Genomic DNA, 26,683 nt, shown 5'->3' with positions numbered 1-26,683 from the left:
GCCCATGTAAAATGTTTATCAGTATATTTTTTAATAATTCCTACATGATGCATTAACCATTTGTAAATTAAGTAATTATACCATTATCAACTAGGTACTCAGGAACGTAAACGGTTGTTTATAACTAGGAAGTTAATGATTAACAGACTATCCAGACCTACATTTGTTCATGTCTTAAATAAAATGTTATGATTTAGAAAAAAGCCTAAACTAATAGCTTGGGTGTTAACACATCTGTTACAAATACTTACCAATAATGTAATCCATGATTAACTCTCGGTAGCTCGCCACCCAGCCCACTGAACTGGGAATCTCTAACCCCTGGAAGACTCTGGGATCTGAAGAGTCGATGTGATCCAATATTCATCTCTGGACCTGACCTCCCGTGCGTAGCGCTTCTCTAATTTTCACCTCCACCACCTGTAGATAAGGCCAAATCAGTTCTCTCAATTACTATTCAGTAATAAAATCAATTGCTTAGGCTACAATGAAAATAAAATGAGGTGATATTTCAGTTAACCCATACTGAAATATATAAATCTCTATTCAGTTTGTACAACCGTTCTTAAATTTCTTCTCCTAAGTATCAAAAGTATATAAATCCCTTTCAGGTATCAAAAGTACATTTATATTAATAGGTAACCTTTATACAAAAAATAAATTCTTAATTCAAGTTTTATGGAACCTACCTAACATTAACACTATTAACTTAAGCTACATTGTTATAATTTAGAGAAATTAAGACATGCATGCTTATTTATCCCTCCCTGCACAGGTAACAGTAGAAAGAATGCACTAAATATTAGCCTCTTTGAGTTACTTCTCCATAAACTCCAGTTAAACAATTAAACACACAACTTGTACTAACATTCATTCAACAAAATACCCACAGCTAGCAATAGTGTTGAAAAGCAACATTACTTTCCATAACCAATAGATAGAATCATTAGCCTTTTCACAGGCAATATGCAGTACTCCGCTAGCCTTTTGTGGCTAATTACCCTATTAGCATATGAATACAGCACCTTAGCTAACCCGTTAGCTTTGCACTATTAGCAACAGACAGTATTGGCACCGTTCTCTTAATACATCCATGATTAGCACCAATTAGCATGGATGCTAGCAAACTCAAGGTGTTCTGGTCGAGAAATGTAAATGTGAATTTAAGTATTCTGAGCCTGTTTTGTTAGGCTGTTGTGCATCATTGTTGGTGCGAGAGCGTTTCCTAGTGGCGGAAATGGGTAGTGCATTTTGTGACGTTACTGTTGTTAACTAGTGGATGAGTTTAGTTCCCACACGTGTCATGGTGAAATATTGCTGTACGGCTGTTCTATACATGTCGGATCCTTGGATTAGCACATCCGTAAGTGTTCTTTTGGTTGTTGTATGCAGATATCATAATTAACACTTATGTAATAATATTATAGTTATTAAGCGTTAACTTAGCTCATTTTTTTTCCGTATGTAAGTTATGCTAGCGCTAGCTGCGTGTGTATGCACAGGCTAATATGTGCGTGAATGAAAATGTGAAAGGAATATTTGGCTACTTAGTAATTATATTTTTGTTTGTATTCCTTAGTTTTCCAAAAAAGAAAACTGCTTGGAGTGAACTCTTCAATAAATCTCCAACTTAAGAAGACGTCAAACCAGCTTCATTCATTTTCCTTGTTCGCTATCTGCCTAAGCATTGTTAGGACACAACTGCTAGGACAGAATACAAGGCATAGCCAAGGGGGTAAGCTTCGCTTCAGAACTCGAGCCATCTATGGCGCCATTTGTCGCTAACTGGCCATCACCTCCTGTTAGCATTCCGCTGACCGCCATTTTTTTTTTACGTCACTTGACTGCGAATAACTTTACATCTGAAATGTTTGAAGACTCTATTTGTCCGTTGTTTTGTTCCAAAGAAACACGACAATGTATAAAAGGCTTCAATACCTTGTACCTCACGTTATGGCTCCGTAGCAGACGTTTTTGTAAATATAAGCTAACGATTGTGTCATAACCAAGTGACTTACTGTCGCAAAGTAGAGGAATTACCGTATAGTACAGGAGAAGCTCACAGGCAGTTTCGACTTACATGAGCTGTTTAGGTTTAATTACTAATGTTAACTAGCATGTTAGTTAGCAATAATTAGCCTGTGCCCATGTTATCTCCTTACATCCACCTACACTCTCCGTATCTGTAAGATTGGGAATGATTGAGATTTCTCTTGGCACAGCTACCAGAAGACTTCCAACTTTCAGACACGTTGCTCACGTCACATTCTCTCAGTTGGAGGCTGCGCAGTAAAGCTGGCCATCACCGGAAAAGTGCTTCTAATAGCCTAGTGTTAAGGAATGACTCACCATTTTAAAGGAATTCACTGCCTTTAACTCCGTGACGACAGTGGATTCAGGCACAGCTCTCTTTCGTTCTGTTCACAACAAAGCATAGCCAGTATTAGATAGGATTTAATTCAATAAATGTCGTTCTTTTTCTCTTACCGAATGAATAACAACAGGCTTATACGACGTTCCGATGCAGCGCCTAAGGGACGTGCTCAACAAACAAGCCTAGTTGAAAGCTGATTGGTCAACTCACAGACCCAAGTTCACCCATTGGCTTATTTACAAGCCCATCAAAGTTAACAATAATGACACCCCTATATTATTTTATTTTATTTTGAGACATTCGTTTTGTTTTCCAAGTTATTAAAATATGGTCAAAAATAGTTGCAAGAGATATGGGAGAAAATAGTGGAAAATGATTTAACTTTCACTTAGCTTTGATGGGCTTGTAAATAAGACAATGGGTGAACTCGGGTCCGTGAGCTGACCAATCAGCTATCAACTAGGCTACGTCAGATCTCTAGATTTACGTCTCCTCCATGGTCTCCTCACGTCCCTTTTGGCGCTACATCGGAACGTAGGCAGCCGTTATTCACTCGGTAAGAGAAAAAGAACGACATTTATTGAATTAAATCCTATCTAATACTGGCTATGCTTTGTTGTGAATAGAACGAAAGAGAGCTGTGCCTGAATCCACTGTTGTCACGGAGTTAAAGGCAGTGAATTCCATTAAAATGGTGAGGTGCTAATACTGTCTATTGCTAATAGTGCAAAGTTAACGGGTTAGCTAAGATGCTGTATTCATATGCTAATAGGGTAATTAGCCACAAAAGGCTAGCGGAGTACTGTGTATTGCCTGTGAAAAGGCTAATGATTCTATCTATTGGTTATGGAAAGTAATGTTGCTTTTCAACACTATTGCTAGCTGCGGGTATCTGTTGAATGAATGTTAGTACAAGTTGTGTGTTTAATTGTTTAACTGGAGTTTATGGAAAAGTAATTCAAGGAGGCTAATATTTAGTGCATTCTTTCTACTGTTACCTGTGCAGGGAGGGATAAATAAGCATGCATGTCTTAATGCCTCTAAATTACAACACTGTAGCTTAAGTTATGGGAAAATTATACAATTTGAGAGATGTTTACATGCAATTTATGCAATTATATTAAGAATAGCGTTAATGCTACTAAGGTAGGTTCCATAAAACTTGAATTAGAAATGTATTTTTTGTATAAATTTTTTGTTACAAAATAATATAAATGTACTTTTGATACCTGAAAGGGATTTATATACTTTTGATACTTAAGAGAAGAAATGTAAGAACGGTTGTACAACTGAATAGAGATTTAGATATTTCAATATGGGTTATGAAATATCACCTCATTTTATTTTCATTGTAGCCTAAGCAATTGATTTTATTACTGAATAGTAATTGAGAGAACTGATTTGGCCTTATCTACAGGTGGAGGAGGTGGAGATTAGAGAAGCGCTACGCACGGGAGGTCCGGTCCAGAGAGGGATATTGGATCACATTGATTCTTCAGATCCCACAGTCTTCCAGGGGTTAGAGATTCCCAGTTCAGTGGGCTGGGTGGCAGCTACAGGATCGAGACTCAGAACTTATACGGATTGCCCTGGATTCCTTCTTCATGGTGGTAGGACAAACAGAAACCAAACTCATATGGGCCCCAACGTTGAACATCTCTGAACTCTTGTCATCAAAGAACAATTGAGCTCATAGAACTGAAAAGGGTTTATTTTATGAGCGCACTTTATTATTTTAGTTGTTATTTTTCATACCTGTGTTTTATCTGTATATGTGTATGCCATGTTTCTGTGTATATTAATACACTTCTCAAACTTTATCCTGGTTTCCTAGTCTCTTTATTGATGTTCAATTCTCTGGCTCTTAACAATCTAGTTTTCTTCTGGTTCTGGTCCAAATTCACATTGATATCAACTACATAACACTACTACGAGCTATTTCATAAATGTACATTCTTACTACATCGTAATAAGGGTTACAAATACTTTTTTTACTTGTGTTTCTGTTGTATCTGCTAGCCTTTGCAACTCATTTATAAATGCTTTGTAAAGCATAGCAAGTCCTCACTTTAGATGGGCTCACATCATGTAGTCAGCTAATCAGTAGTAACTCATGAGTTAATCATGGATTGATGTGTTGGTAAGTGCTTGTTAAAGATGCATTAACACTAACTATCCGTAGGCATATTTCTGAAGCCATGTCCAAATAGAATACATGTGTGTGTCCAGGTTCTGTTAGCCTTTGGAACTCATTTATAAATGCTTTGTAAAGCATAGAAAGTACTCACTTTAGATGGGCTCACACAGTATACTTAACTAACCAGTAGTAACTCATGAGTTAATCATGGATTGATGTGTTGGTAAGTGCTTATTAAAGATGTATTAACACTAACAATCCGTAGGCATATTTCTGAAGGCATGTCCAAATAGAACAATACATCTGTTAGCCTTTGCAACTCATTTATAAATGGATTGTAAAGCAAAGAATGTACTCACTTTAGATGGGCTCACACAGTATACTTAACTAACCAGTAGTAACTCATGAGTTAATCATGGATTACATTATTGGTAAGTATTTGTAACAGATGTGTTAACACCCAAGCTATTAGTTTAGGCTTTTTTCTAAATCATAACATTTTATTTAAGACATGAACAAATGTAGGTCTAGATAGTCTGTTAATCATTAACTTCCTAGTTATAAACAACCGTTTACGTTCCTGAGTACCTAGTTGATAGTGGTATAATTACTTAATTTACAAATGGTTAATGCATCATGTAGGAATTATTAAAAAATATACTGATAAACATTTTACATGGGCTTACTTCCTATGGACCAACCATTTACTAACTGCATTTACAAATGCTTTACTGATTAGAATGAATGTAGGAACTATGCTTTACAAATGATAAACAAATAAATTACTACTAGTTTGTAGATAGTTTATAAAGGGAAAATTATTTAATTTACTAATGGTTTTTGCAATACTTAGAAAGTGTCAAACTTCTATTTATGAACATAACTTCCAAGAGCCTTATTTACTATGAACAAACCATTTATGAGTGTGTATACAAATGCTTCATTCATGAGAATTAACATAGGAGCAGTGCTTTAAAAATGATGAACAAAGCATTTAGCAATAGTTAGTAACTGGTTTATAATGGGAAAATTATTTCATATTCAAATGGTTGTTTCATTATTTGTTAAAGGAACACGCCGACTTATTGGGAATTTAGCTTATTCACCGTAAACCCCAGAGTAAGAAAAGTCGATACATACCCTTCTCATCTCCGTGCGTGCTGTAACGCTGTCTGATGGTTCCAGCATTAGCTTAGCCCAGCACAGATCCTGCAGGTAACTGGTTCCAACTAGCCTACTGCTCAGAATTGTGACAAAAGTGACAAAATAACACCAACATGTTCCTATTTACATGTTGTGATTTGTAGAGTCACAGCGTGTACAAAAAACAACGTAACATGAGACACAGCCATCTTCTAACAGTAAACAAACCGGGAACTATATTCTCAGACAGGCTTGCTGCGAGCATATCGCTCCGCCCAAGTACTATATTCCTTCCGCCTGAGAATATAGTTCCCGGTTTGTTTACAGTTAGAAGACGGCTGTGTCTCATGTTACGTTGTTTTTTGTACATGCTGTGAATCTATAAATCACAACATGTAAATAGGAACATGTTGGCATTATTTTGTCACTTATTCGGAGCAGTAGGATTACTGGAACCATTCACCTGCATGTTCTGTGCTGGCCTGATGCCGCTGGAGCCGTCGGACAGCATTACAGCACGCACGGAGATGAGAAGGATATGTATCAACTTGTCTAACTCTGGGGGTTACGGTGGTTAAGCTAAATTCCCAATAAGTTGGCGTGTTCCTTTAAGTATAAATCATGTACTTACAAACATATTTTTCAAGATAGGCTTATTTACTATTAACAAACCATTTATAATTATGTGAATAAATGCTTTACTGATGATGAATTATGTAAGAACAATTAATTAATAATGATGAAAAAAACATTAACTAATAGGCTTATTTACTATGAACAAACTATTTATAATTGTGTGAACAAATACTTTACTCATGATGAACTATGTATGAACAATTAATAAGTAATAATGAACAAACCATAAACTAATAGTTAACTAATGCTTAATAAATGATGAATTATGGATAGTTATTATAAATTGCTACCCATGTTTTCAGTTATTTCACACTTTTTTGTTAAGTACATAATTCCATATGTGTTGATTCATAGTTTTGAAGCCTTCAGTGAGAATCTATAATGTAAATAGTCATGAAAATAAAAAGGAAACACATTGAATGAGAAGGTGTGTCCAAACGTTTGGCCTGTACTGTATACGTATAATGTCCCGCTGGGCAGCAACTTAAAAAAAAGCGAGGTGTTGTGAACGCAGCGAGCTGGGATGAATGTCTCCTGTCTGTCTGTTTGTCTGTCCGTCTCTCTCTGTCTGTTTGTCTGTATGGCTGTCTGAATGTCTGTCTGTTTGTCTCTCTGTCTGTCCGACTGTCAGTCTGTTTGTCTCTCTGTTTCTCTGTTTGTCTCGCTGTCTGTCTGACTGTCTCTCTGTTTGTCTCCCTGTCTATCTGTCGGTCTGTCTCACTCTGTCTCTCTCTCTGCCAGTCTGTCTGTCTTTAATTTTTTAATTCATTAAAGATCCTATGTGGCCCAGATCATTGGTAGATGCTAGATCACACCTGACACATGTGTCGACATCAACACACAGCATCCTGTTCAGGCGTCAACACTTCAGGCTTCCTGTCAGTCATTACAGCTGAAGACTGACTGTAATGGAGTATAGCATCACTTTCTACCGTATAAATCACCAACAAGGACATCTAGACCAAAAACTACAGTCTTCAGGGGCAAGGTTGTAGTTGATGACTGTCACTTCCAGCGCTACTTGAGGTTCAGATTTCCCTGTTTTGTAATTGCAATAAACAAATAAAATGTGAGTCAAAATTACAAGATAATGATGCAGATCTGTAAAAAGTATGAATCCATACTTCATTCATTTGTCTGTGTGCAAGGCAACAAGCAAACAACTTTTAAAATGTTTGTTTTCTGTTGGAGTTTGGATGGATCAGAGCTATGCTAACATTGTAGCTGCTCCATCAACACAACAGACACATTATTTCAGAACTTATTAGGTAGATTTACTCTTCCCAAAGAAAGCTCCTTTTGCATCTGCTTTCTGTAAATAATGAGGAGCTACAGACAGCTACAATCATCTGTTCCTCCAGACACAGCATCACACACATTTCTTTCTCCAGTTAAAATATTTCAACTCACACAAATACACGGCGCCGGCTTGAATGACAAAATGTTTGCGTCTATTTACGTATTTCTATTGACATTACCAAAATTCACACTTTAACCTGGGGTGTGTGACCACGGTATAAAGATGAGTTCTGTTGTTCATGATGTCTGGTGTCTTTTCTCTCTCTCTATTGTATCTTCTATGATCTCTCCAGACTCTGTCAGGCTGGTGAATGGGACCAGTCTGTGCTCAGGCAGACTGGAGGTGAACACTAACCAGTCTACCCAGCGCTGGTCCTCAGTGTGTGAAGATGACTTTGACCAGCAGGATGCAGAGGTGGTCTGTAGGGAGCTTGGCTGTGGGGCTCCTTCAGTCCTCCAGGGGGCGCTCTATGGAGAAGTGGAGCCTCCAATGAGGACTAAAGAGTTCCAGTGTGGAGGCCATGAGTCTGCTCTCCTGGACTGTAGAAGCTCAGGCTCAGATAGAAACATCTGCTCACCTGGAAAAGCTGTTGGACTCACCTGCTCAGGTAGAAGAGGAGCTGCAGCTCTGATTTGGTTAATTTCTGTTCTAATGAAACTCACTTTGTTCTTTTGCTGATGACTCTCTGGTTTCTGTTCAGACTCTGATGCTGTCAGGTTGGTGGGAGGAGCCAGTCGCTGTAGAGGAACACTGGAGGTGAAACAAGGAGAATGGAGACCTGTGGATTATTATAACTCTGACTGGACCCTGAAGACAGCAGCTGCTGCCTGCAGAGAGTCAGACTGTGGCTCTGCTGTTTCTGTAAAGAGAAAGGAGTCCTCATATAGATATATGTGGGTGATCTGGTCTGACTGTGTTGAGTCTGGATCTCCTCTGAGGGAGTGTGCTGCATCATCTTCTTCTTCCTCCTTCTTTGATCTCACCTGCTCAGGTAAACCCATCAAAGACATGAATGAATGAATGAATTAATGGATAAATGCTTTTATTTCGAACAAAATACAAAAATACACAACAAAAACTTAAAATAAAACACACAAAGTATTTTCCTGTAAAAAATAAAAAGCAAAGTAAACACAAACTGTTAAATAATTTTGTCAGAAAGAAAGTAAGAAGAATCTAAATACTTACAGAGTAGTGGGGGCATACAGTTGTTATACATTAAGTTTCCCTTTAAATCATAGCCCACCCCCCCTCTCTGTCCTGTTTGTCAGTGTTTCCCAAAGATTAGAAAACAATTTGTTGTGGTGGGGGGGTGGGGGTCGTCCTGTCTGACCAACACACAATAAGGCCTTCATTAATAATTAGTTACACAGAACTTTATTAAATTAAATATTAATCAAAAATGTTTTCACACCTTCACAAAATCCACAAGCCCAACCCATTCAAATTTCTTTACCTCTACAAAATCCTGTTGGATGCTGTCCTCCTCTCCTTCTCTTTCTTCAATGCCTAAGGAATCTCTCGCTCTCTCTCCCTGATCCTGTCTTTCTGCTGGAGCTGCACTGGTTGAAGCCTGAAAATATTGTAAACAAATTAATAACAGAACTATTTCCACTGGTGGGACTGTTGAGCTCTGTTCCAGACTGATACCTCCGGTTCAGGCTGGTCCTCATCCTCAACACGGGCCTTTTTCAGTCACGGAAAATACTTTTCAATGCTCATCTGGATTGAAGCAGCAAACATTCAGTGTAAGAGTAAAAAATGACATAACATTATTTATAATAAGTTTATTTGATTCACAGCTGCTACATATGGTGTTTAAACCTCAACAACCCAACTTCATTTTACCGCAAACTTGTGACTTTCTAAAGCAGGCGCAATCGCTTGTTTGTATTCAGAACTTGTGAATTTCGCCAGCCGTTCTATCTGCACCAAATAGGCCAAGCTCCTACGCTGCCAGGGATGATGTTGTTGTCATGGAGACAGACGTGGTCTGCACGGAGGGGAGAGACTGTGTGTTTGTGTGTCTGTTTGTGTATGTATGTCTGTGTGTGTGTGTGTGTGTGTGTGTGTGTGTGTCTGTGTGTCTGTTTGTTTCTGTGTCTATGTGTATGTGTCTTAGTGGTGCACGATATATCAGCCGCCGATATAATATCGGCCGATATGGTCATTTTTTTACACATCGGTATCGTTCCGATGTCAAAACAGGGCCGATGAATAGGGCCGATGTGAATCATTCCTGTGTATTTGACGTGTGTAGGCTTAGATGTGAGTGTGTGAGAATTTAGATTTAAATCTGACCTGTGGAGGGCAGTAATACGGTTAACAGCGTCTATACTGCTGAAATCAGAAGAAGAAGAAGAAGAAGAAAAAGTGTGGGCGGGGATGTTGGTTTTTGCAGACGGAATCTGCGGCGAAGTGGGACACTGGAAACTGTAGTAGACCACCGGCTCTCGGTGGGCGGGGGAGAGATGAACGTTCGGAAGTAAGAGGTTGCTGTTCGGTTGCTGCGGCCCGCCGTACAGCTTAGTTTGACCAGCGGGCAGCTGCGGCGGCCGGAGTGGGCAGCAGCGGCGGCCGCCGGAGTGGGCAGCAGCGGCGGCCGGAGTGGGCAGCTGCCGCGATCATGGGGGGACATTCTCAGCGGTGAAACTCAAACGGGGGCTGGACCTAGCTAGGTGGAAAGCTAACGCTAGCCAGCCACCTGTTCCATCGATCCTGTTTGCAACAACAAACTGGAGTACATCCAACTTAAACCAAACTCCCATCGCGACTTCAGAGACTGCTGTGTTGTTCTTGTTGTGGAAACATGTCGCTGGTTAAGAGAGGAGATTTTGTTAACACGGACTTTAATTAGCTGCTTGTATCCAACTAAATGCTAACTGCTGGGGAAGGTTGTGACTAGTAAATGCCCACCGTTCTACATTTCACGCAAATTTACAACTGTGTTTATAATCTGCTACATGTAGCTATTGCACACACACGTAAAGTTCAGCTAATGCATACTAGCATTAGCGCTTGGTTGGCTGTAAACACCTGTTTCGTATGTCGTTTTTATATCTTTTAAATGTGTAACCATTACAGCCACGGTGAAATGTTGTTTGGTGTATATGGTTGAAATGACAATAAAACACATTTGGGTTGAGTTGAATGCTGCCTCACTGTCGGTCTGTAGGTGGGCGTGGCTCGGGAGTAGAGTCTAAGCAGCGAAGCAAGTGCATTCTGGGATTTGGTGTCTTTCATCCAGATGAGCAAAACACACATTTCCTGGCTTATCTCGGCCTAGAAGGCCCCAATTTCTATAATTTCAAGGGTTAGGCCTAACCTTATAGTACTTGGCAGTTACTGTACTTCCAGTTCAGACTGCAAAAGCCAGTGTCTGTTCAGTCCAGTTGGTTCTGGCTCCATTTTCACATTTTATCTCTTTCAATACTTTTGGCTTTGGCCATTTAAGGACTACTACTGTACTTTAAAGTTTTTAACTGTTGTACAATGTTCACAGAATACAGTGACTTGGTCTCAAGTGAGTTAGATGTTTATTGTGAATACTCAGGGTTGGCTTATTCATGTGAATTCAGGACACACTTGTATCCTTTTAAAAATGTATTTTTATATAAATATTTATTTTTTCTTCTGAAAATCTGATGACAGTCATATTTTGCACACAGGTAAAGGTGCCCAATATCAGTGATTTCTGAAAATAAATCAAATTAATCAATAAATTAAAAGTAAAAAAAATGCCTTTTGGAAAATAGTTCCTTATTTGATTATCATAAAAAATGTGTTCTATACAGAGATATCGACATCAGTAAATATCGGTATCGGCCATAACAGCAATATTAATATCGGTTATCGGTATCGGCCACAATTTTCACATCGGTGTATCACTAATGTGTCTGTGTATGTCTGTGTGTGTGTGTGTGTGTGCGGGGGGGTCTGTGTCTGTGTGTGTCTGTGTGTGTGTCTGTGTGTGTTTGTATTTCTGTGTGTGTGTGTCTGTGTGTGTGTGGGAGTGTGTGTCTGTATGTTTGTGTGTGTGTGTGTGTGTGTGTGTGTGTGTGGGGGGTCTGTGTCTGTGTGTGTGTGTGTGTGTGTTTGTATTTCTGTGTGTGTGTCTGTATGTTTGTGTGTGTGTGTTTGTGTGTGTCTGTATGTCAATGTGTGTGTGTGTGTGTGTGTGTGTGTGTGTGTGTGTGTGTGTGTGTGTGTGTGTCTGTATGTCTAACCCTGCTGCTCCCCGCTACATCCAGTCACTGTTCCATTATTAATGTGACTATTATCGCCACTGTTCATCACGCCCCCAACCGGCCCGTCAGACACCGCCTACCAAGAGCCTGGGTCTGTCCGAGGTTTCTTCCCAAGAGGGAGTTTTTCCTCGCCACTGTCGCACTGCTTGCTCTTGAGGGAATTACTGTAATTGTTGGAATTGTTGGGGCTTTGTAAATTATAGAGTGTGGTCTGGACCTACTCTATCTGTAAAGTGTCTCGAGATAACTCTTGTTATGATTTGATACTATAAATAAAATTGAATTGAAATTGAATTGAATGTCACTGTGTGTGTGTGTGTGTGTGTGTGTGTGTGTGTGTGTGTGTGTGTGTGTGTGTGTGTGTGTGTGCGCGCTGTCTATAGGGACCTGAAGAAAAGGATTAATGTTAAAGAGTAAGATCCTTTCTTTACACATGAAAACATCTGCAAAATTGTGTAAATTTTGGGTCCTCTTTCCACTCTTCCAACCATCACAACTCTAGTTTTGGTTGAAATGAACACATAGTTTACCGATTTACATGTGAAAATAGTCTGGCTCTATACACTCTAAAATAACTCTTTTTTTTCTAAAAGGAGTCTGGTGGGTTTAGCGCTAGAGACCTCAAAGCTATTCCTGTTTAAACAGAAAGATCTTAAAGAGGTTTTAAAGGTCTATCTCTGTAGGGATCCTTTCCATTATGTTGTCAGACACTTAGAATAATAATCTGAGTCTGTCCGCAGCAACAACAGAAATTTTAGTGGACCAAATTGACGATGCACATTGGTCCTAAAGTGTGACATTGCAGAAAAAATTAAGGTATAATGCATTAGGGTGCTCACAATGACCTACATTGTATACTGAACTGTCAAGTTATCCAGGAAAATGACATCCTAAGGTGTAGAGAAGTGGGCTTGTTACTGGAAGCTTCAAACTTGTCTGTCTGCCTTACTGTCTGTCTGTCTGTCTGTCTATGTGTTTATAGACCTGCTTCTTCAGCCTAACATCTCTGTGTCCTCCTCCATGGTCGGGGTCTCTGAGGAGGACCAGCAGGAGGTGTTCCAGGTGTTCTGGGGCTCCAACTTCTCCATCAGCTGCTCCATCCAGCCACAGGACTTCTTTAACTCCTCCAACTCAACACACAACTCCACACAGTACCCAGGAGGCTCCTTCCAGCTCACCTTCACCTCCTCCAACTCAGCACACAACTACACCGAGCCAGCTGTCAATCACTCTGCCCACTTCCGGTTTTTGGCTGCAGAGCCCGCCCACCAAGGAAGCTACAGCTGTGTTTATCATCTCTATGTTTTCTCTCATAACTTCTCCTCTGAGAGCCCTGTGCTCTCTCTCAGCATCATGGGTAAGCTGACTGTTTACAGGATTGGAGAAGATGATTGGTCCAAACTGAGTGAAAATGATCAGCTGACAACATGTTTCTGGACTGACTCTGTGACGACGTTCATCATCTTACACGCGTCAGATAGTAAACAAACTCATACAAAGTGTAAAAGTGGTAACAGCTAACAATTAACTGAAGGACAGGTTTGGTTACGAGGATAACTCTGGTTCTCTGAGAACTGAGCGAGGTGTTTCACTATGAGAATCACCTGCTGATGTGACCAATCACAAAGCTCTGACCATGGTATGATATAAAGTAAATATGAAGTGTACTAAGTATGAGAGATAAGTGTCCATGTTGAAGTAATTTTAGATTTCAGGTCAGTTTGTGTTTAATGGGAGCTGTTGGACTAATGATGTTGTGTGATGTGTTTACTGTCCATGTGTTCCATCAGATCCGAGACCTCTAATCATCAGAGCGATCCTCCTGCCACTGATTCTGCTGGTGGAGAACATTGTCCTTTACTTCTACTGCAGGGTACAGTCTCTCTCTCTCTCTATCTGTTGTTTCTACCACTGACTGTTTGTTAAACTGAAGAGAGGAGTGATGCAGGAAGTCACATCTGTGTTCTGTCATATCTCTCCAGGCCACCAGGGGGCAGCTGCCACGCAGACAGGAGAACATTGAGCTGGATTATTATAACCTGGGTGTCCCTGCAGCTGAAGGAGGGCCGAATGAAGAGGAAGGAGCTCAGGGAGCAGAGTAGCACCTCCAAGGAGCTCATGGAGGTTAAGCATTTATGCACCTGTTTACCCCCACTTGGAATAATTCCCATTTATTTAATGTTACAAAACTTAAATCCATTTTGATTGGCACATGCTGGGTACTTGTGTACAAAATCCAGGGTCTTTGGGGCCAATCTGTGAGGAAAAAATGTGTTTTAAAAAGCACGTTTTAGTGACCCATTAGGGGTCCTAAGGATGGACCCAGGACCACCAGAATTGGGTCACATATTCTACAGAACTCCTTGATTTGGAAAAGGTTCCAACTCATTTTTCAATTTTTTATTTTCATTGAAACCCCTTAGTATTCCCAAAATTTTTAAAGAGCTTTGCCATTCGCAAAGCGCAATTAGAGGGTAACTATTGTTTCAACCTATTTTCTATGTTTTTGTGTCTAAGTGACTGATGGGAACAAACATCTTTGACATTGGTTCGGTATTAACCCTCCTAACCCCAAAAGAGGTTAAAAAAGCGTGTTTTGTTAAAAGATTACCAAAGAAAAACCACTTACCCTAGAAAGTAGCTGAAAAAACAGTAGTTACCCTTTAAGGTACAACTGGGACAACAACCGTAAAATAGCTTCCGTTTTTCGCACAATATTATTATCCAGCCAGGCCAAACTTTCCCATGCAGCCATCTCAATTTCTTCGTGTTGTCCAGCAAGTCGTAACTGTGATAAAGAAGAGTTTTTAAAGTCAAATTGAGTTTCACAGCCATTCCAGATGGTACTCCCATCAAGACTAAAGTTATCTGCTTGTACTGTTGATATGATCTGAGTTACCACCGGATTATGTCAAGTCGCAAACACCACTTGAGCTTTAAAAACTTTTAAAGTACATTTAGAACAGATAAAAAATGTGCCATTTGCGTTAAATCACGAGTCAACTATGAGACAATCATATGATTAATCACAATCATATGTTTTCATGTTGACATTGCTAATTAAAATAAATTCAATCAAAATTCTTTGATTACGATTTTATCGCGAAATACTAGAAAACGATCCAGGTTGGTGAACAACATCTGGTGCTATGTTGACGATCTGTTGGTGTTTGGGATAAAAGAAATACAATGAAGGAATCAAAGTCATGTATCTCGCACACACAGTACAATATTAAAAATCAGAGGCTGTTTTCACACAAATTTCATAAGAATAGTTTGTTTTTGTAGTTCAAGAATTTACTTATTGTGTAATGATGGGTTTTGCTTACTTTTGTAATTACTGCTTTTTCCTATTACATAAAATCCAGTTCAGCCCGAAGATTTGCGACAAAATAAAACCGTTTAAGAACATTGAAAGAAATGTTGAAGCAGTCTGAACCGGCCCATCTCAGCTCAACTCAAACCAGCTGATGGTGTCGCTGTGACTCAGCTGGTGGAGTCTCTAGAGGCTGGTTTATAACGTAAGAGAAGTCTCCTATTTCAACAGCCAATAGAGAAGTCAGCTGGTGGAGTCTCTAGAGGCTGGTTTATAACGTAAGAGATATCTCCTGTTTCTACGGCCAATAGAGAAGTCAGCTGGTGGAGTCTCTAGAGGCTGGTTTATAACGTAAGAGATATCTCCTGTTTCTACAGCCAATAGAGAAGTCAGCTGGTGGAGTCTCCAGAGGCTGGTTTATAACGTAAGAGATATCTCCTGTTTCTACAGCCAATAGAGAAGTCAGCTGGTGGAGTCTCCAGAGGCTGGTTTATAACGTAAGAGAAGTCTCCTATTTCAACAGCCAATAGAGAAGTCAGCTGGTGGAGTCTCTAGAGGCTGGTTTATAACGTAAGAGATATCTCCTGTTTATACGGCCAATAGAGAAGTCAGCTGGTGGAGTCTCTAGAGGCTGGTTTATAACGTAAGAGACGTCTCCTGTTTCAACAGCAAATAGAGAAGTCAGCTGGTGGAGTCTCCAGAGGCTGGTTTATAACGTAAGAGAAGTCTCCTGTTTCTACAGCCAATAGAGAAGTCAGCTGGTGGAGTCTCCAGAGGCTGGTTTATAACGTAAGAGACGTCTCCTGTTTCTACAGCCAATAGAGAAGTCAGCTGGTGGAGTCAGGTACAAACTGTAGAAATCAAATGATCCAGAATCCATTTTATATCTGTGTTACAAACTATCAGCTGGTGAAATGTCAGAGTTTTAGACGGAGGCTCAACGAGCGCCGTGAGCACGGTATGTGGTGGAGCGAGCTAGAGAGAGACTGAAGAGAGAAGAGCAGCGTTAGAACAAAGCAGAGAATCAGAGAAATAAAACATAGTTTTCTCTGTTTCATCTCTACTAGAAATGCAGCTGTAGCAAGTATCTCACTATCAATCTTAGCCTAAGATGCTACAAATAATATCCAGCTACAAAACGCCTGAAAACAGAAGTCCAGAGAGTGGTTTCTATGGAGATGATCCACCGTCTCGTCTGATTGGTGGAAACTGGCAGCTTTCAGAACGCTGCAGACCGGAGACTCTCAGGGAGACTTAAGTTTACTCTCATCTCGTCCTCAATCTTTGGTCTGAACTGGACTTTACAATTGTTTGTTTTTATATTTCAGGAATTTACTTATAGTGTAATGATGGATTTTACTTCTTTATTTTAATAAATGATTTTCTTATTTTATAACAATTGTGCTGATATTTGTTATCAGGATTTTGATTATTTCTGTAATTAGGCATTTTGATTAATTATGTGCTTAAAGCAACATTGTGTAACATTTGTATTCTTTGTAAGTTACACAGTGTGAGAACAGGTGATCAGATGCAGAGGGGAAATGACTGAGACAACTTTCTCCCTGTTGCAGTTAGATTTTTAATTAAGTAATCAATAAAAGAGATATTTTGTTGATTTTAAGTTAGGTCTGTGTCATGGCAGCGTGTGCTGAAAGGTCCGCTGAGATGGGGTCATTTCTCATCTTGTTTCTCATCGGATCTCAGCAGACCTCTGATGCTAGAAGCAACAACAACAAGGAAATACTCCTAAATTATTCAGATTCTGTTTGGGTCTGATTATTATTATTATTAGACATTTTTAACTGGTATCTTTCAGAGCGGAGCATCGCTAGTTTCAAGTCGTCTCCTCCAGAATCTTTGGTCAGAAATGGAATTTATAAATTGTTGTTGTTGTTTGTAACAGATTTGAACAGATTTTTACTTATTTTGTAACTATGGATTTTGCTTATTTTTGTAATGAATGACATTTCCTATTTTCTAACAATTATACTTTTATTAGTTATCAGGATTTTTGGTAATTTCTGCAGTTAATCATTTTGATTAATGTTGTCCAACAGCATTGCGTAACATTGGTATTTTCAGTAATATAATGCCAGAATTATAGTCATCTCTTTATTCTTTTCTTATTTTTAGGGTCTTTATTTCATTGTTTCTATTTGCAAGTTGAAACAAGTGTACTTGTTAATGCATCTAAGTCTTGTTATTTGTTTGTATTGATTTTTCAATGTGCGGAATTATAAGTGACACCAAAAAAATTAATAAAATCATCCGTAAATCCAAACATTATTATTTGAATCGGCTGTTTTTTTCTGTGTTGTCAAACTTCAGCTAAGAAGAAGCTGAGTGTTTTAAGGAAAAACATCCAATTAACGTCAGAAACGATCAATAGTAAATATGAAGGAATAAAGTTTAGGTGTTGTGTTCAATGATGAGATGCATTAATGGCTTCAGACAGACATTTCTTCCCTGATGTCTCAGTGTCAGCAGAACCATTCTTCCTCATTAAGACAGCAACAGAGACAATACAGGACTCAGCTGGTTGGAAAAACTGTCCCGTCATTTGGCTGTTATTGTAGTAAACTGTTGAAGTAGGAGGCCTGTAGTTCTGTTATTGTAGTAAACTGTTGAAGTAGGAGGTCTGTAGTTCTGTTATTGTAGTAAACTGTTGAAGTAGGTCTGTAGTTCTGTTATTGTAGTAAACTGTTGAAGTAGGAGGTCTGTAGTTCTGTTATTGTAGTAAACTGTTGAAGTAGGAGGTCTGTAGTTCTGTTATTGTAGTAAACTGTTGAAGTAGGAGGCCTGTAGTTCTGTTATTGTAGTAAACTGTTGAAGTAGGAGGCCTGTAGTTCTGTTATTGTAGTAAACTGTTGAAGTAGGAGGTCTGTAGTTCTGTTATTGTAGTAAACTGTTGAAGTAGGAGGCCTGTAGTTCTGTTATTGTAGTAAACTGTTGAAGTAGGAGGCCTGTAGTTCTGTTATTGTAGTAAACTGTTGAAGTAGGAGGCCTGTAGTTCTGTTATTGTAGTAAACTATTGAAGTAGGAGGTCTGTAGTTCTGTTATTGTAGTAAACTGTTGAAGTAGGAGGCCTGTAGTTCTGTTATTGTAGTAAACTGTTGAAGTAGGAGGCCTGTAGTTCTGTTATTGTAGTAAACTGTTGAAGTAGGAGGTCTGTAGTTCTGTTATTGTAGTAAACTGTTGAAGTAGGAGGTCTGTAGAGCTGGTTCTACAGGAGAGGAGCCTGATAACTGGAAAAATAATCTGGGTAGTTGTTTTAGCTTAAAAAGACGTGTGCTAAATTAAATAATGTTAGCTGGCAAATGTTAACCGCATTTATCTGTCGTTTTTGGTGGAAAAATCAGTGTCTCCAGCATTTGTGGAGAGCAGTTGTTTGCCTCGGCTTCAGGGTTTGGCCACTTAAAACCATCAAGATGTGATTAAACTTAAAACCATCAAGATGTGATTAAACTTAAAACCATCAAGTGCCCAACGTTACAGTAGTATTATCACTTTCTGTAATGTGAGATTTCATTGAATTCATCCTTTTTAGTTCATAACTTAAGCTAAAGATTGTGTAACTGAAAGAATATGGTGTTTCCATTTTTTTGAAAACACCATTTGGTGTTTCCATTCCTAGCCGCTTAACCTTAAATTCAACCGATCATTAAACAAGTGATTTAAAGACTCTTTATAATGGCTTTAAGTTTTTCTTGACAACATAATGTTGTTGTTAGCTATCTAGGCTTGGGTAACGTTTGTTTTTTTCACACACCGGAGCTAAAATTATACTTTTAAAACTATGCTGTAGCCTAAATGGTGCCTGAGCTGTAAGGCTGGGATACCCAACCCGAGCCCGACTGGTCCCGACGGGTCCCGACGGTACCCGACGGGCCGGGCCGGGTTCAGACGGATATTAAGAAATGATGGACGGGTTCGGGCCGGGCTTGGATGGTCATATCAGCGCGTAGCCCGAGGCATTGGACGTTTAACATTTTAAACAGCTTATTATGTAATGGGCCTGTTTCACTTGATGCAAATGTTCATTTTTGTGATTAAAATAAATTTTAAATATTAACCTAACAGAAACACGTGTATATCAGGCAGACTGCACGCCGCAGCGCATTGAGCGCAACGATGGAAGAAGTTAAAAAGAAGTTGGCCTCAGGAGATTTTAAAACCACCGAAAACGAAGGAAAGTCTACTGTGTGGAAGTATTTCCACATAGTTGTCTCGGCATATGTTAATTTTATTTCAATTATATGACTGGGCCTCTTGTGTGCGCCTGTGTTAACGTGTGCTTGTTGCCCCGTGTGCACACTGTGCTGATGACCTCACTGTGCTGATGACCTCACTGTGCTGATGACCTAACTGTGTGGATGACCTCATCTGTTGACATTTCTGAGTCCTTCCTTACAGCTGCTTAATAAAAGCTTTCCATACAAACACACGTAGCCTACATGTGTCATAAGGATGAGAAAAAAAAAGAGATTTTAACGGTGTCGGGCCGGGTCGGGCTCGGACAGAAATCTCTTGATGCCGGTCGGGCCGGGTTCAGTCACAGTTCTGTCGGACGCGGGCCGGGATCGGACAGAAAAATTCGGCCCGATCCCACCCCTACTGAGCTGATCCTTAATCAAAAGGCTCCTCTGTGTCTTTAGCTGCAGACTGTTTCCAGTGAAATACAGCCACACGTTAGACCCTTCTGCTGCCTGTAACCCATGTTTCAGAGCACCAGAGGGCGGCGCAGGCATTTAAGAGGGTCCAAAATAAGAAATGGGCTGTTATTTGAGTCCAGTAGATACTGGTCGATTAGGAACCGGGGCCATATTAGCACCGGGTTTCAGTACCCATCCCTACGGGCGCCACCATCTTCCTCATTTACATAACCACCCACTATCTGCTGTATGCCAGAAATACACACATGTACTGATTTGAAAATCTACAGTATACATCAGACAAGTCTACCTAGCATACTACGGTACAAATGTATCCCACAATGCAAAGCGCTTGAACGGTCACACTGTTTAATCACTAAATCCACTTCTGAGATTTTTGTAGGCAAGAAATAAACTGTAGGTTCTGAATGTGGGAAGTTTTAGGAAAAGTGATGGAGGGTTAAGACCAAAGTCTGGGCACCGTCTCTGGTATCAGGTGTGTGTCTGTGTGTGTGTGTGTGTGTGTGTGTGTGTGTGTGTGTGTGTGTGTGTCTCAGTGATCACCATAGCAACAGTCTGGGGGTGTAATAGTTTATAAATATTGAAGATAAATATCAGAGACAGAAGCACGGTGAACACAGCAGAAAGACTTTCATCACAATTTAAACTTTTCCTGTTTTACAATAAAATCTTTCTACATTTACATTAAAATCAGTAAATTCTCTGAAACACAAACTAAAGTCAAACTCTGAAGTACGGAAGCCCAGAGCGGCCAACGCATGGAGCTAGGCTAACAGTTTCCCTCTGCTTCCAGTCTTTGTGCTAAGCTAGGCTAACCTAGAGTGTCGTACTGTCCCTTTAATGCCAGGATCTAAACACATCTCAAATATATTCAAACTGTCTCTTTAAACAACTTTCACTTTCAAATACACAGCAGCTCGTCCAATCAGAGATCAGAGATGGAACCATACACTCAACCATTGGACAGGAGTTCAAGGTGTGTGTGTCTGTGTGTGTCTGTGTATATGTGTGTGTCTGTGTGTGTATGTGTATGTGTGTGTATGTATGTGTCTGTGTGTGTATCTGTATGTGTTTGTGTGTGTATGTGTATATGTGTATGGGAATGTGTGTGTGTGTGTGTGTGTGTGTGTGTGTGTGTGTGTGTGTGTGTGTGTGTGTGTGTGTGTGTGTGTAAATATAACTAAATTTAACTAAATAACAGTTAATCCAGAGTTGTTTTAGCGTCATTTCCACGCTTCCCATTTGTTGTCTCTGTGAGCAGCCGGGCAATGCATTCTGGGAGACGGGGCGTTGAGTTTCCCGCTCCTCGTTGTCATGACGTTGAATCCAGGCGACTTTATGTAAATGAGGATGGTCCAGCTCGGCTCTCGGCCTCTGGAGAACCGGTAACCATCTGCTGAAGTGACCCGTGTCAGGTTCAGACGCTGCTCAGTGACATCAGAGAGAGGTTCACGTTGGTGTGTTTTAACCCCCACCGAGGGGAGTGTTCGTCCAATCAGCTGCAGCCGTGTGCAGGACCAGCTGATCTACGATGAACACGTGCAGGTTGGCCGGTGGAAGTTTGTGGCTCTCAGCAGGAAGTAGCAAAACGGAAACAGGATATGATGTCAGACTTTGTAAGATGTTCAAAAAGGAAACATGCAAAATTAAAATGGGAAGTGAGGGGAGGCGGAGTCAGATTCAGCGCTGATTGGTTGGCCCGGCTCAGCAGTTGTTGCCGGAGTTACGGAACTCTCCGTTCTCGGTGATCTGCAGAGACGAGGAGTTGCTAGGAGACAGGCCGTTCCTCTGTGATGTCACAGCGTAGCGCTCCTTCAGCTGAGAGAGAGCCGCCATCAGACGGCTGTTAGCTGCATCCAGACTGGCTATCCTCTTCTCCTGAGAGACAGACAGGCAGGGAGGCAGGGAGGGAGACAGGGAGGCAGGGAGACAGACAGGCAGGGAGACAGGTAGGGCGACAGACAGGCAGGGAGACAGGGAGGGAGACAGGGAGGCAGGGAGACAGGTAGGGAGACAGGTAGGGCGACAGACAGGCAGGGAGACAGGGAGGGAGACAGGTATGGGAGATAGGGAGGGAGACAGGGAGGGAGACAGGGAGGCAGGGAGACAGTTAGGGAGACAGGTAGGGCGACAGACAGGCAGCGAGACAGGGAGGGAGACAGGGAGGGAGACAAGTAGGGTGATAGGGAGGGACACAGGGAGGGAGACAGGGAGGGAGACAGGTAGGGAGGCAGGGAGGGAGACAGACAGGCAGGGAGACAGACAGGCAGGGAGACAGGTAGGGAGACAGGGAGGGAGACAGAGAGACAGGGAGACAGGGAGGCAAGGAGGGAGACAGGCAGGGAGATAGGTAGGGAGACAGGGAGCGAGACAGACAGGCAGGGAGACAGGTAGGGAGACAGGTATGGAGACAGGGAGGGAGACAGGGAGGGAGACAAGGAGGGAGACAGACAGGCAGGGAGACAGGTAGGGCAACAGGGAGGGAGACAGGTAGGGAGACAGGGAGGCAGGGAGACAGGGAGGCAGGGAGACAGGTAGGGAGACAGGGAGGGAGACAAGGAGGGAGACAGGGAGGGAGACAGGGAGGCAAGGAGGGAGACAACGAGGGAGACAGACAGGAAGGGAGACAGGTATGGTGACAGGGAGGTAGACAGGTAGGGTGACAGGGAGGTAGACAGGTATGGAGACAGGGAGGGAGACAAGGAGGGAGACAGACAGGCAGGGAGACAGGTAGGGCGACAGGGAGGGAGACAGGTAGGGAGACAGGTAGGGAGGCAGGGAGACAGGGAGGGAGACAAGGAGGGAGATAGGTAGGGAGACAGGGAGGCAGGGAGACAGGGAGAGAGGGAGGGATACAGGCAGGGAGACAGGGAGGGAGACAAGGAGGGAGATAGACAGGCAGGGAGACAGGCAGGGAGATAGGTAGGGAGACAGATATGGAGACAGGGAGGGAGACAGGTAGGTAGGGAGACAGACAGGCAGGGAGACAGGTATGGACACAGGGAGGGAGACAGGTAGGTAGATAAGGAGGGAGACAGGTAGGGAGACAAGGAGGGAGACAGGTGGGGAGACAGACAGGTAGAGAGACAGGGAGGGAGACAGGTAGGAAGACAGGTATGGTGACAGGGAGGGAGACCGAGAGGCAGGGAGACAGGGAGGCAAGGAGGGAGACAAGGAGTGAGATAGACAGGGAGACAGGCAGGGAGACAGGGAGGGAGACAAGGAGGGAGATAGGTAGGGAGACAAGGAGGGAGACAGGTGGGGAGACAGACAGGTAGAGAGACAGGGAGGAAGACAGGTAGGAAGACAGGTATGGTGACAGGGAGGGAGACAGAGAGGCAGGGAGACAGGGAGGCAAGGAGGGAGACAAGGAGTGAGATAGACAGGGAGACAGGCAGGGAGACAGGGAGGGAGATAGGCAGGGAGATAGGTAGGGAGACAGATATGGAGGTAGGGAGACAGACAGGCAGGGAGACAGGTATGGAGACAGGTAGGTAGATAAGGACGGAGACAGGTAGGGAGACAAGGAGGGAGACAGACAGGCAGGGAGACAGGGAGGGAGACAGGTAGGAAGACAGACAGGCAGGGAGACAAGGAGGGAGACAAGTAGGGAGACAGACATGCAGGGAGACGTGGAGGGAGACAGGTAGGGAGACAAGGAGGGAGACAGAGAGGGAGACAGGTAGGGTGACAGGCAGGGAGACAAGGAGGGAGACAGACAGAGAGACAGGTAGGGAGGCAGTGAGATTGGCTTCACTTTGTACAGGAAATGGAGACGCTTATCTTAAGATACAGACTTTGTCTCAGACAGACAGACAGACAGACAGACAGACAGAAAGACAGACAGACACAGAGACAGACAGACAGAAAGACAGGTACCTGTGTCTCAATGATCTTCTGTTTGGAGTCGACCACAGCCTGCATGTCAGAGTGATCTTTCTTCAGCTCTTCCTCTACTGCCATCAACCTGCAGACAGACAGACAGGCAGACAGACAAAAAGACAGGCAGACAGGTTAGAGACAATCAGGCGGAAAGACAGGCAGACACACAGAAGGACAGATTACAGACAGGCAGACAGAGAGGTGAGTAGGCAGCTTTAACCTCCGTTAATTGGAACATTTTGTTTGCCTAAAATGGTGTAGCTATCGCTAGCTTTAGCTGGTAACTTAAGGGAAGAAAGATATAACCCTCAAACTGCAGACAAGCTCAGTGATGACTCTTTCTGTTAGGACTCTATCTGTTAGGACTCTTTCTGTTAGGACTCTCTTTCTGTTAGGACTCTTTCTGTTAGGACTCTTTCTGTTAGGACTCTCTTTCTGTTAGGACTCTTTCTGTTAGGAATCTCTTTCTGTTAGGACTGTATCTGTTAGGACTCTCTTTCTGTTAGGACTGTATCTGTTAGGACTCTCATTCTGTTAGGACTATCTGTTAGGACTCTATCCGTTAGGACTCTCATTCTGTTAGGACTCTCATTCTGTTAGGACTCTCTATCTGTTAGGACTCTCATTCTGTTAGGACTCTCTTTCTGTTAGGACTCTCTATCTGTTAGGACTCTCATTCTGTTAGGACTCTCATTCTGTTAGGACTCTCATTCTGTTAGGACTCTCTTTCTGTTAGGACTCTCTTTCTGTTAGGACTGTATCTGTTAGGACTCTCTTTCTGTTAGGACTGTATCTGTTAGGACTATCTGTTAGGACTCTATCCGTTAGGACTCTCTTTCTGTTAGGACTCTCTTTCTGTTAGGACTCTCATTCTGTTAGGACTCTCATTCTGTTAGGACTCTCATTCTGTTAGGACTCTCTATCTGTTAGGACTCTCTATCTGTTAGGACTCTCTATCTGTTAGGACTCTCATTCTGTTAGGACTCTCATTCTGTTAGGACTCTCATTCTGTTAGGACTCTCTTTCTGTTAGGACTCGCTTTCTGTTAGGACTCTCTTTCTGTTAGGACTCTCTTTCTGTTAGGACTCTATCTGTTAGGACTCTATCTGTTAGGACTCTATCTGTTAGGACTCTCTTTCTGTTAGGACACTCTTTCTGTTAGGAGTCTCTTTCTGTTAGGACTCTATCTGTTAGGACTCGCTTTCTGTTAGGACTCGCTTTCTGTTAGGACTGTATCTGTTAGGACTCTCTTTCTGTTAGGACTCTCTTTCTGTTAGGACTCTCTTTCTGTTAGGACTGTATCTGTTAGGACTCTCTTTCTGTTAGGAGTCTCTTTCTGTTAGGACTCTATCTGTTAGGACTCTCTTTCTGTTAGGACTGTATCTGTTAGGACTCTCTTTCTGTTAGGAGTCTCTTTCTGTTAGGACTCTTTCTGTTAGGACTGTATCTGTTAGGACTCTCTTTCTGTTAGGAGTCTCTTTCTGTTAGGACTCTATCTGTTAGGACTCTCTTTCTGTTAGGAGTCTCTTTCTGTTAGGACTCTATCTGTTAGGACTCTCTTTCTGTTAGGACTCTCTTTCTGTTAGGACTGTATCTGTTAGGACTCTCTTTCTGTTAGGAGTCTCTTTCTGTTAGGACTCTATCTGTTAGGACTCTATCTGTTAGGACTCTCTTTCTGTTAGGACTCTCTTTCTGTTAGGACTGTATCTGTTAGGACTCTCTTTCTGTTAGGAGTCTCTTTCTGATAGGACTCTATCTGTTAGGAATCTATCTGTTAGGACTCTCTTTCTGTTAGGACTCTATCTGTTAGGACTCTCTTTCTGTTAGGACTCTCTTTCTGTTAGGACTGTATCTGTTAGGACTCTCTTTCTGTTAGGAGTCTCTTTCTGTTAGGAGTCTCTTTCTGTTAGGACTCTATCTGTTAGGACTCTATCTGTTAGGACTCTATCTGTTAGGACTCTCTTTCTGTTAGGACACTATTTCTGTTAGGACTCTATCTGTTAGGACTCTATCTGTTAGGACTCTATCTGTTAGGACTCTATCTGTTAGGACTCTATCTGTTGTGGATTATTAATCCATGTTCTGTTTAAGGCGAGACACGGCAGGCAAAAACATCGTTTTTTTTAACTGGTCAATTTTGAGATTTTGGGCTATTAATGTTCAATAACATCTTAAAGTCTTCTTTCAGACTTGTGGTGAAAAAATTCCGAAATATACATTTAGGTCTTTATTTTACTACACTTTATCTGTCTGCGTCGGTAGATTTCTCCTAAATTCAACAAAAGTTGGTGTTCTAAATCATCCCACTGCTCCGCGATCGCTGTCTGCACCCTGTCATCACATATACCGTTGGAAAGCTCTCTCTCTCCTCTACAATGCTGTTGGATCCAAATATGGTCATTTCCTTTTTATCAGCAACCAATCGTGAAAGTAAAAGGGAGGATTTAACTCTAAATGCGCAATCTCATTGGCCGATGCTAATTTCTGTCGTAATCAGCGGAGGTAATCAGGCTCTCTCTCTCTCTCTCTCTCTCAGCAGTTTACAGATATTCATGGCCTACATGTCATATATTAAATATGTAGGTGTCACATATATACTATTCTATTATAATTACTATAAAATATTAAACAAATCTGTAATTTTGGGATCCTAAAGTGGTTGTGAGTCCCTCACAACCACTTTAGGATGAAGAACACACCACGGGTTTCTGAACATCTGAACACACCACAGTGTTACTGAACACCTTTACTGTGTCTGTGTGTTTGTGTGTGTGTGTGTCTCTGTGTGTGTTTGTGTGTGTAAGGAGCTGCTGTAGATGTTGTACCTGCTGATGATGCTGTTCATCTGGAGGTCTTTATCATCCTGCAGCCTCCTCAGTCTGCTCTCGGTGTCCTCCAGCCGCACCTGAACACAACACCGAGTTACTGAACACCTGAACACACCACGGGTTGCTGAACACCTGAACACACCA

At 41.7% G+C, this 26,683-nt stretch overlaps 1 protein-coding gene across 1 annotated transcript in view; it reads right to left on the bottom strand.

The window, feature by feature from the left end:
* Nucleotides 1-20,991: 20,991 nt before the first annotated feature.
* dab2ipa (DAB2 interacting protein a) overlaps nucleotides 20,992-26,683 on the bottom strand; it is a 59,097-nt gene continuing 53,405 nt past the window's right edge. The window contains exons 19-21 of the mRNA XM_028579239.1: nucleotides 26,537-26,616; nucleotides 23,709-23,796; nucleotides 20,992-21,707 (exon numbers count right to left, since the gene is read on the bottom strand). Coding sequence (XP_028435040.1) covers nucleotides 21,534-21,707; nucleotides 23,709-23,796; nucleotides 26,537-26,616 — 342 coding nt within the window. The 3' untranslated portion in view covers nucleotides 20,992-21,533. The remainder of the gene's footprint in view (nucleotides 21,708-23,708; nucleotides 23,797-26,536; nucleotides 26,617-26,683) is intronic.

This window comes from Perca flavescens, chromosome 5 (assembly GCF_004354835.1).
Source record: "Perca flavescens isolate YP-PL-M2 chromosome 5, PFLA_1.0, whole genome shotgun sequence".
NCBI lineage: Eukaryota > Metazoa > Chordata > Actinopteri > Perciformes > Percidae > Perca > Perca flavescens.
Note: the sequence above shows the minus strand (reverse complement) of the source record. Positions and strands in the feature narration are given on the sequence as shown.